General features: G+C 36.0%; 1 protein-coding gene across 12 annotated transcripts in view; it reads right to left on the bottom strand.

Moving 5' to 3' along the window:
* LOC306868270 (protein NDRG4) overlaps nt 1-11,892 on the bottom strand; it is a 34,330-nt gene that overhangs the window by 3,712 nt on the left and 18,726 nt on the right. For 6 of the 12 annotated variants that reach the window (XM_079414368.1, XM_079414371.1, XM_079414376.1 and 3 more), the window contains 11 exons: nt 7,777-7,882; nt 5,359-5,479; nt 4,605-4,667; nt 4,462-4,522; nt 4,217-4,360; nt 3,857-3,960; nt 3,666-3,722; nt 3,527-3,578; nt 2,019-2,066; nt 1,887-1,922; nt 1,633-1,684 (listed from right to left, as the gene is read on the bottom strand). In XM_079414368.1, the coding sequence (XP_079270494.1) occupies nt 1,633-1,684; nt 1,887-1,922; nt 2,019-2,066; nt 3,527-3,578; nt 3,666-3,722; nt 3,857-3,960; nt 4,217-4,360; nt 4,462-4,522; nt 4,605-4,667; nt 5,359-5,479; nt 7,777-7,882 (844 nt within the window). Of the gene's footprint in view, nt 1-1,325; nt 1,365-1,632; nt 1,685-1,886; nt 1,923-2,018; nt 2,067-3,526; nt 3,579-3,665; nt 3,723-3,856; nt 3,961-4,216; nt 4,361-4,461; nt 4,523-4,604; nt 4,668-5,358; nt 5,480-7,776; nt 7,883-10,751; nt 10,939-11,892 lie in introns of those variants that run through there. The other 6 variants (XM_079414373.1, XM_079414367.1, XM_079414375.1 and 3 more) reach the window with 3 other exon arrangements.

The raw sequence follows: 11,892 nt of genomic DNA, 5'->3' as shown, positions 1-11,892 counted from the left end.
AGAGAAGGAGAGATCGAGATACGGATGAATAGTCACTTCATATCCACAGGGAAATTTTTCCAGGCAGCATGATGTGTTGCAGAGGAGGCAGGGATGGCATGCTTGAACTTTTTGTTGAAAATAATTTCAGCCTCAAGCTGATAACATTCCACCGCGAATACTTCAGAGTGACTCAAATCCAACTTAAATAGCCAACCAGACTATGTATATATATAAATACCCTTGTTTTCAGTGTAAAACAAATCATTTTCTCAATCAGTATTTTTTTTTGTTGGTTTATATCTAAACATCCTTAAACAAGAAAACAATTATTTAAATAAAATTGTGTAGAAATAAGAATTAATTCCCCTTACTCCATTAGAATTTTTCCTCTTGTTAAGAATAAACTTCCAAAAATGTTGTGAGATTCTGCACCAAAACCAGAAAAACTATGCGCACACACATATACACTGATAAAATGTTTTTTTTCCAAGGTGTAAATAAAACACATGTTTTAGAAAAAAATATACTATTTCAGTCTTTCTACTTTATCATTTTAGTTTGGATTTAATTCAGATTTCTGAATGAAAACTCAGAACTCAAATAGTTTTTCTACACTATTCTTTCAATTGTTTAATGGATATTTAGATATTTGTATGCAAAACAAAGCAAATACTGTAATTGAATTGACACTTGTTCCAATGATACTTAGTTGTTTGAAACAAGAAAAACAAGAAAATACTGTATTGAATTCAATAATGAAATGCCTTTAACTGAAAATTGAGTGTTTAATCTTATTATTATACATTACTGACACTCTATCCTCCAATTTGATACTGTTAAGTGCTTTGACACGATCTGTATTGTTAAAATATAAATAAAGGTGACGACTGTATAAAATATATAAATATTATAAATATTTAATCAAATATATAAATATTTATTGAAAACGCAATAATTCAAATATAAAAGATATTCCAGCCTACAAGTGCTCTCTTAAAGGTGAAGTTTCTGAAAAAGTAATATAATATAATTCAATAATATTAATATAATTCTAAGCTAAAAAGAAAAAAAATTGCATTTCATGCCATGTATTCATCTACGATTTTGTTTTCAATGGTACAATTTTGAATAACTGCCATGCAGAGAGCATGAGAGCGCATTCAAAGCACATTTTTCCTTCAGAGGAAAAATCACTGATCAGTAAAGTAAATAATGAATGAATGGAAATATCAGTCTGGGAAGAATAAATACAGAAATTAAACAATGCCAAACAAGGGATTAGAAGACTAAATGTGGCATCTAAATGAGGAAGAGGGCAGGTGTGAACAGGAAGCAGGAAGTACCTGGCCCCCCACTCATTCTCCGATCCTTCATATAAGCAACTGAGAAAGGGTAGGAAAATACACATAGGGTACAGATTATACCAAATACAATTCCTCCACACCCACACACACACTTATTTGCTTGCATACACACACAACTCTCATCATGGGAAACAGACACACGTGGGAGAAAGGACACACTGAACATACTGGCAGAGAAAGAATCATCAACTGAACTGATTTGGGGTTCTGATTTACCCAGAAACATTATTAACACTGTAAATAAATACATTGATAATCAAAATAATATGAAATAAATTAGACTTACTGTAACCCATTCCCTGCAGGAAGTACTTGAAAGCCTCTGTGAGTTTTCCAGGCTGTAGGATTCAAAACATTTCATCATAAATCATGAGTGGTTTTTTTGTTTTGTTTGTTTTTTTGTATTACAAATCAAACACTGAAACTATTGTTTGACAAGCAGCTTTAACTTAAGGTTTTTTTTACTTAATTTTTTGGCATAATGTTTGGTCACCACTGATCAGATACTGATCTGAGATCAGACACATCAAGCAGTCTCACCTGTGTAATTTGAGGCATTCCGCCTGAATCAGCCATCTGAAAATAATCACATATGTTAGAAATCATTTCTAAAATTTTATGTCAAAATGGTCTAAGTTGGCCTCTATTTCTAATGTATGTCTGTTCGCTTGCCTTTAGGAATGTGGTGTTGGTTGGATCCAGTTTGGAGTTGCACTCAACCTAGGAGTAGAAAATATTCAAACTGTATTTTAAAAATGTTTGTGAACATTTGGATATGTATCAAGGCATTTACAGAGCAGTACAAGAGAAGATGGAGAAGATGAAACAAGTTCTTCAGAAGGGCAGTAAGATGGATGATGTGATGAAGGGAGGAGAGAGAGAGAGAGAGAGAGAGAGTGAGTGTGTGTGTATACATATATATGTATGTGTATGTATGTGTGTGTGTGTGTGTGTGTGTGTGGGTGTGTGTGAGGTCTGACCCAGTTCTGCGGTACTGCAGAGATGAGTCATATTCCAGCTTTTACTAAAAGACAGCTGCGCAGATGCATTTTCCTTCGGGTTCTTGTTTGGACCACTGCAGACATTTTCAGAATGGGACGGTACCCTCTTTCTAACATGTTCGGAATTCTAATCAAAATTCTCACCACAAGTGTCTGCATTAGTCAATGGATGTGATACTGATGGTGGGAACACATCCTTCCTCATGTATACATCCCCCCAACCAATATTTTATTAAGTTTTTTTTAATAAGTATTAAATATTTTATTTAAATGCTAAATCTAAAAGTTAAACAAAAATCTAAATCCTTTTCTTATATGTACATATTTTAAATATATATATATATATATATATATATATATATATATGTGTGTGTGTGTGTGTGTGTGTGTGTGTGTGTGTGTGTGTGTGTGTGTGTGTGTGTGTGTATGTGTATGTGTATATATATATATATATATATACACACACACACATGTATGTATGTACACATATACATATAAACATAGTTAAATGTGTGGATGATTTAGACCAGAAATTGAAGGAAAATCAGTCAAGTAATGTTACTGTTGTTAATATTATTCTAAAATTGGCAATATATTGTAATAATCAAGAATTATTGGGTTTCACTAGTGGCGTATTTGCTTTTCTGATCATTTAGCATGATTTTGCTTTATTTATTTATTATTTTCGTCCTAATCTCTTTTCATCCTAATCATCCTTCTGTTGTTTCTTCTGCTCCCACCTTTTCATCTTCCTCCACTTGCCCTAAATTACTCAAATCCGTCTCTTCTCTCATCCTCTTTTCGTTTACTTCTCACTCTTATCATCTCTTCCCCTCCTTCATCGTGTCCCTCTTTTTCCTCATTTCTCACCCTGCGTGTCTGATTAGATGTGATGGTGCACTGACCCAGCTTTCATATGTTAGATTAAAGGACCGTGGTGTGGAGTTAAAAATATCCAGCACACACAAGCTGGCCAAGCCTGGGAGATCAACCCCTGGGCCAGAGCCATCTGCTCCCATAAAGACACACAGAGAAAGAGGGAGGAAGCGGATTGACTTGTCCCTGAATGACAAATACATCCAAGTTCGGGGAATATTATATAGAAAGACAAGTTTATGTAAAGACAGAAAGGAGCGAAAAGTTTGAAATATAAGGCACAAAAGTGGTATAAAGTCTCACCACGCCTTCCTCAGCTGGAGCATTGTCACCAACGACCAGCATGACTGGGCACCTGCAAGAAAGAGATTTCAGAATTCGGTCTTATCACACAGACATATGTAAATGAGACTAATCAGATTCTAATTAACTTAGTTCTCACCTCAGGGTCTTAGCATTTAGAACAGAGCCACTGCGGTTCATTTCCAAATCCCTGCGGCTGTGGGAAAAAAGATGATTTGATTTTAAATCAAGTTTTTTTTTGTTTTTTTTTTTACAGAATATGCATTTTTATTCTACTCATGCCTTATGCGTAACTTTCAATATATTAATAAAGTAGTAGTGGGCGGTTACCTGTTGTACATGTTCCAGAAGAGCTGTAGGTTGAATTGGTTGATGGTGTTGTTGATCTGTTGGCGGTAAGTCTGGACCACTTCTGTGTTGCTCATAAGCTCTTCCTGTAATACAATGAATGTTATGTTAGCAAAATATTTAGCTTGAGAAATCAATTTCAACTTAACATTTAAAAAAATTATATCTTTGATATGGATTTATTATTATTTTAAAAATAAAAAAGTAGCTAAATATCTTTTTTTGCATTAAATGCCCTAAAATTAATGCATAAATTTAAATAAATGTTAAACCTTGAAATGTATTTTATGACTGTATACTGTATTTACAGTGAAACATAAGCAATGTAAATTAATATTGTACCTGGCTGAAGAGGTGGGCCAGGACAGTGTCTGGTAAAGTACTGGTGAGTCCTGACAATTTTGTGGCGGCCCAGTCGATCCATCCCTTCCCATTGGGGTCAATGTTGAGTAGAACCAGACCCTCCACAAGATCAGGGAAAATCAGCTACAAGTAGAGAGCACAAATGAATTGCATTGAATGTAAACTAAAAAAAAAACTAAAAAAAAACTTGATCATCGTACAATAAAAGACTGAGATTTACTAACCGCAAATTTGGCGAGGATGTAGGCACCAGCCCCCACTCCAATTCCAACAATACTCTTGAAGCTAGGAATTTAAAGGAATGCATTATCATTACATTACATTATCATTACAGCCCATAATTTGAGTATAATCCAACCACACTCACCCAAAGTGTTGCACCACACTAGGAAGCATCCCAGCTAGCTGATCCATGGTGGGATACTGATACCTAGGAAGAACATGATAAAAAATATATATATATTATAAATTATATCTCGTATATATATCCTGATTGGTCAATCGGAGCATTCAACGCTTAGATATTCGCCATCTTGTAGTACACAGAAATGTTTACATCTTTGCATCAGTCCACTCATCCGTAAACCGGTGCTACTTTCATCAGACTCGCGCTCTTTTGTTTCATCCAAACACAACTGGCGTCATCTTGTGTTTCAGTTATCAACTGTAGTGAAAATCACCTCAGAGGACTAGTAATTTTACTGTATTGAAGCGGTGCTTGTCTTCTTGCTAGGCCGACACTTTAGTAAGATTTTAACAATTTCTACACAAATCAATATTTCATGTCCATGTAATAATTTATTTGGTACATAGCCTTGTTATAAGTGCAGTAATGTACAGTAGTCTTACAAACATAGCTATTATTTTTTTCTGACTGACTGTAGATACCCCGCTGAAAAGAAAAAAAAAAAAGTTCTAATGGTTTTGACTACATATAGTCTACCATTACACACATTATCAATTCTTAACAATTAAAAATGTGTTTTGGGCCATATTCCATTAGTGGCAACCATAAAATACAATCAATTAACCTTTTTTTCCAGCAGGATACAGCCTATTCCTTACATATCCTGTAAAATGGCAAATACTGGTGTATATATTCATGTGTGTGTTCATCATACCCTTGTGGCATCTGGGAGGCACCAATATGCTGGCCTGGGGCATCTACGTGGCACACCACAAAATGCTTAGTGATCTCCTGCATGTCTTCATTGTGGAAGAAGGTGTTGAAGCACAGCTTGTCTGCTCAGAGAAAGAGAGCGAAAAATTGTAGAAACAAAAACGTATTGCGTTGTTACCGTGGTAAAATTATATCAGATGGTAAAGAATGATTATCTTGTTTCATACCGTGTTTGTGGTATATACATGGTACTTCTCCAACAACCATATATAATACATTGTTATCCCAGATTCCACTGGATCTCCTTTCATAACATCATACATTATATAACATTTCTGATTATAAAAGAACACTTCAAATTTGGGGCAGTTCTGTAAATTGCTTTCTCTGTCCGCTCATCTCTCATGCCAGAATCATTGGCCCACTTAGATCATGAAATAAAGAAACAAAACAACTTCGGTGTTCTAGCTAACTGCTCAAGCGGCACTAACAACCCATTTTAATTCATGCCATCTCCCTAATCATCATCAAATGGTGTTTTGGCAGGTCTTCAAGCTATTTAAAGGAAAACTTCACCCAAAACACCGACTCGTCCTTATGTCGTTCCAAACCCATGCTGTTTCCTATTCCACGGAGTACAAAAGTAGAAATATTGGAAGTCGCCCATCTAACTTGTGTGCTGCAGAATCTAAAAATAAAATATAATATAATCAAATAAAAAATGACCTTTCTCATGGTCTTGAACCAAAAAAGACTAGACGATTTAGAGGTGCTGCATTGTGGCATGAATCATATCCAAGCTTCTCTACCCTGTAAGTGACCCAATTTTTTCCCATTGCCTCCCAGCTGTATTGCTCACTTTGCATTTTTTATATAGGCCAGTGTCTCTTTTTGGTGGTCTGTGTCACTAGCTTGCTCTCTCTCTCGTTCACTGAGTCATGTTTGGTGATGGAGGATGGCCATGCATACTAATACATGTATCCGCAGCGGAGTCAGAGCTACTCTATGCCGCAGTGCTGACCTTCCCCGCTCCCCTCCCCATCACTGCATGATGGGTATGTTTTTGTGACCTACATATTTCTCTCTCATGAGCATGCACTGCATAGGAATAAGAACCAGCAGACAATAACACACTTCAGGGCTAGATAATGTGGAATGGATAGATAGAGGGAGGAGGAGAGGAGGAGATTAGGAGGAAAGAGGAGCAGTAGAGGACAGGAAAGCCATGCTGTGAGTGATGAGAAGAGCTCTCGGCCAAGGTTACGAGTCATTTAATTCCGTCACATTGACAGAATGTGGAATTTAATATCAAGGTCAATACCCATAAATGGATCTAATGTTCCTTATCAAGCCATAGATTAAATTCCAATAATTCACAATGAGTACAAATTTAATGCTTGATTCATTTATCTTTAATATAACTCTGTCTGTGAAAAATAGCTACTAGAAACAAAGGATTAAAAATTGTGATTGTCAAACAAAAATACACAGGTTATTGTAAATAAATGCATTATTTATCTTATATAAATAATAAATATATTTCTATATTAATGTAAATATAACTATAAAATCTAAAAACGATATTAAGATGAAGCTCAAGTTCAAGCTAGACTGGGGGCTGTTTCATAAAACAAGTTTACCAAACAAGCCAGGCTTATTTAACTTATTCTGACTTATTTTGAACCAAATCAACTGACAATAAGCCTGACTTACTGAAATAAACCTGGATTGTTTGGTAAACTTGTTTTATGAAACAGGCCCCTGTTCTACTAATCTCCAAGAGAGTCATGTTTGTAAATAATGTATTATAATCCTGTATAATACAAATTAAAATTATATACAATTTGTACTATTATACACAAAAATATAACTATAAAATATACAAAACATAAACAAATAAGATGAAGCTAGTTTGTACTGCTAATATCCAAGCCATAATTGTGTTTGCCTTTTTTGATAATTTTTGTTTTTTTTGTACTATATACTTTTCAAAAAAAAAGAAAAAGAAAGAAAGAAAAACTGTGCTTGAGTTTTTGCATCATCACATATGTGGCGCTGAGATCACCTGACACCTGAGACCAGCTTCATCTCACACTGCATGCAATCTGTTAACAGAACTGATAAACTGCAGTCAGCTGGCATCCAAATTACAGCTCTGATCACCCACACACATCATTTCCAGAGGGCTGCTTCTCTGAATACACACATATGCAAAAGTACACACACTAACACACAACCATCTCTTGTTGCTTGTGAAGATGGGGAAATTAACTCTAGGTCAATGTTTGGAGACAGATGGTCCACGGAGATGGAAATCGTGCAGTGCGTGTTGCTTTGGGTATTGGAGAGCAATGTGGGTGTAGTTTACCTTGGTAAGCAAACACACGTACACACACACACACAAACTCTGTTTACTTACGGTTGAGCCCAACATCATGGTAGGTCAGGATAGCTGGCTTGTTGCCCTTGGGAGCCCCGCGGATCACCACATGCAACATCCCATAAGGGGTTTCAATGTCATGTTCCTACAACAACAACAACAAAAAAAAAGCAAAGAGTCTCAGAAGGTCCAAGCCGGTCATGTCCTAATAACCAATGACCTAAAATGGATTTCTTGAGAGGCCTGAATTTTATACAGTACATATACGTATCTAAAACAGTAGTTGAGTCAAAATCTGCAAGGAGTAATAATGGAAAAATAGTTTAAAAAGTGGGGTTTTTTCTATTTTTTACAACAGGTTTTGCATTTTTATGGGTTTAAATAAAAGGCTTTGTTTTTCAAGAGACAATAAAAAAAAACTGTGCAGCAAAACCACTCCTTTCTTGTTTAAAAAAAAATGAAAGAAATAAAACAATTTGCAAAAGTAAACAAATTTGCGACAGCTGAATGTAACATTTTGTCTGTCAAAAACATGCACAATACACAATAGTATTTGTGAGAATTGTTTTGACTACATCATTGCTTTCAGAGAAGGAGAAAATGGCAGCCTGAGCGGCTTCAACATGCTGTCTGTCAGAGGCTGTCACGTACCTAATACAACATGCACATGAGAATAAATTTGTTCTTCACATGCTGAAATTGACAGATTTTTATCTTCTCAGTTGTTTAAAATATTAAAGAGATATTTTCATCCAAAAATGAAAATTATCCTATGATTTACTCATTTACTTTTTACGATGGATGGATGCACTTTATTGGACTTCAAAATCTCAACACCCATTCACTGCCATTATAAAGCTTGGAAGAGCCAGGACATTTTTCAATATGACTCCGATTGTATTCTTCTGAAAGAAGAAAGTCATATACACCTAGGATGGCTTAAGGGTGAGTAAATCATGGGGTAATTTTCATTTTTGGGTGAACTATCCCTTTAAGGCAATTATCAAAGTTTGATAAAATGTTTAATTTTCCAATAAAAGATTATACATTTTTACTTGATTTGTTACATTTAATTACTCCTCAGCAGATTTTGACTTAAAATAATTCAATGGGTAAAGAAAAAAAATCTATTTAATCGAGCGACAAGAGTTAAAAACAAGACTAATTAATATCTCATTAAGCGTGTCTGATCCCAGATTCACTGCCCACGGTCATGTAACACTTTTAATTGGCAGTTCCAAAGGCATTTTAATCTGAACTGACCCACATTTATTTCAGGCATAGGAGTGATGAATGTATGCGTGCTTGTTGTTTTTCTTGTGCTGAGGATTATTTCAGCATCTTTGTCTTCCCAGTGTTATGCATAAATCCTAGCAGACACCTCGCAGGCAGCCCACTTCTGAGCTTAACGCAGAGCCACAGAGAGATGGGAAATAAATCTCCCGTGGGGTTTAAGCCCCTGTCACTTGGTGTTTTTGATGCTGGAAAAACCATGGAAGGTCAGAGCGGATGCAATGGTCTTTGTGTGTGAGTTTAGGACAGCTGTTTGTGTCCCTCTGTGTTTAGATCGAGATAAAATCTTGTGACAGCTGTCGCTGTGCCGCAAAATGTTGAGCATGTTTTCTAGGGCGATATAACGTCTTTCGGATGAGACGTTAAACCGAGGTCCTGACTCTCTGTGGTCATTAAAAATCCCAGGATGTCTTTCGAAAAGAGTAGAGGTGTGACCTCGGCATCCTGGCCAAATTTCCCATTGGTCTCTGACCATCATGGCCTCCTAATCATCCCCTTACACTGATTGGCTTCATCACTCTGTCTCCTCTCCACCAGTAAGCTGGTGTGTGGTGGGTGTTCTGGCGCACTATGGCTGCCGTCGCATCATCCAGGTGGATGCTGCACACTGGTGGTGGACGAGGAGACACCACCCCTTACAATGTAGAGCGCTTTGAGTGCTTAGAAAAGCAGAAAAGCGCTATATAAATGTAATGAATTATTATTATTATTATAATATGCCACAAACACTGACAGGATAAACAGGAAATTTGACCTAGATTCGACAATATTATGCAAATATGGGGCAGAAAATAGTAAAGCTGTTCATTATCTCTCAAGAAAATCTTTTGTTGCTGCTCATTTTTCATTCTCAAGGTCACACAACTGACCTTGTATGAGGATTTTTATTATTAGATTGCAGACATAAGATTTATCATCAGCACCGCATGCGCAAACACACGTTTCTGAACACACTCCAGGTTACTGCAGAGGTGCATCAGAGTGCATGTAGCACACGTGTCAGTGTGTTAGTGTGTCAGTGCAAATGGCCACCTCACACATGACTGGACATTTCTGCCCAACACAGAATTCTAAACACTTTTTTTTTAATCTTTTTCTCTCTCTCTTTTATTTTTTTTTGTTGGTAGAAATATATATTTATTTTTTTACTGATCATTTTATTATAATTATTTTTATGTTATGAAGATGCTGCTTTGTCTGTTTTACCAAAATTTGTAAATTAAAATAATCATAGATTAATAATCATAGATTATCATCAAAGGATAACAATAATTACCCATCAAGAAAATGTGCAATATAATTATTCCACAATTACCAGATCAGTAGGTCAAGCAAGTTAATTCTGTAGAAAAATAATGATTTTATTATCATGATTTGTTCTATGAATTTTTTATTAAATATTGACCATTTTTTTTACATTTACAGATGATGCTGATTTATTTTTGATGTTTTAGTATAATAATTAGCCGTTATAAATACAAATAATTTGATATTATCATAGAACGATACCAATAATTAGCCATCAGGAACATATACTGTAAATGTGCAATGGAATTGTTTCACAATTACCAGTTCAGTCTAGTCATTTCTGACCACAATGCAAATAAGTAGCAATTTATTTAACCAGCCAAACAATTAATAATGATTATATAGCATGCAAATTATTATTACAAAAGCATTGTCTCTATATTTACATTCCTGTAATCAGATATCCCACTCACCCCATCCCAGCACTCCGGCATGGCTGCTTACAGATTGTGTACACTTGCTTAAAGGCGTATATTTGAGCAGGAAGAAGACAAGGTCCTCTCCGGGAAATCGGTCTCAGATGCAGGCAACCAGAGAGATGCTGCAGTTGCTACGGCGTCCCTTTGTCTCTCCTTGTTCTGGTCAGGGGAGTTTTGCAGTGCTGCTGCCCCTCCCCCGACACAATTTCATACCCCACCCCTGTCCTCTCATTGGCTGACTGCAAAAATGACTGCCTGTTATTGGCTGGGCTTTGTGTCACTCTAAATCTGTTGTGTTGTGTGTGCATTTGTCCCATATTTGCAATCTTCATCTTCCGCATGCCTACAATGGCCTTTAATATAGATATTCTATAATTATATTGCAATTTGTCAGCGATATAGTACTTGGTTTTCTATGAATGGAGGGAGTTTTTTAAAAATGTGTCATTGTTTATGATTTACTGCATGTTTAAATATGCTAATGTATCATCCGAATATTATTATTAGACAACACACAACACACACCGAAATGGGCCAGGTCAAAGGTCAGTAAAGATTTCATGGCATAGCTCTAGCACGAGTTGTGTATGTGACAGTCACAGTGTCTGTGTACGTGCGCTCCGACATGATCATGTGATAGAGCACTGAGACATGAACACACGAGGTACATGGCCCATTTTTGAGACAAGTATGTATTTACATGCGCTGTATTCTGTAGTAAACTACCTCTCTTTGAATTTTCATTCTGCATTTTCTATCAAATGCGTCTTTTGAGTTTTCGGGACGTGGAAGATTAATCCCTTTGTGGCTGGCTTGACTTTTGCTGTCTCACTTGAATGCACTAACTCTATCTCCCTCTCTCAATTGCAGATCTCATGCATGGGTGTAAATACAGTTGCATTGTCACTGTCATAAAAGGATGGACTCCACCCACCACATCACACCATGCACATATGCACATAAATGCTAACAGGTTTAGTGCTTAATGTAACAGGCATTTTTGTAGTTTGCAAACAAATTAAATGTAGAAACTATCATTTTAAAACATGATTTTTAATTCATCTACAAGACCTTTTTTCAGCCTTGAGTGCCTTATTGCTATTATGAAATGGTTACAGCCCATCCCAATATGAAT

The sequence above is a fragment of the Barbus barbus genome, assembly GCF_936440315.1.
Source record: "Barbus barbus genome assembly, chromosome: 50".
Classification (NCBI taxonomy): domain Eukaryota; kingdom Metazoa; phylum Chordata; class Actinopteri; order Cypriniformes; family Cyprinidae; genus Barbus; species Barbus barbus.
The sequence above is the reverse complement of the archived record's forward strand: the minus strand, read 5'-3'. Positions and strand labels throughout refer to the sequence as shown.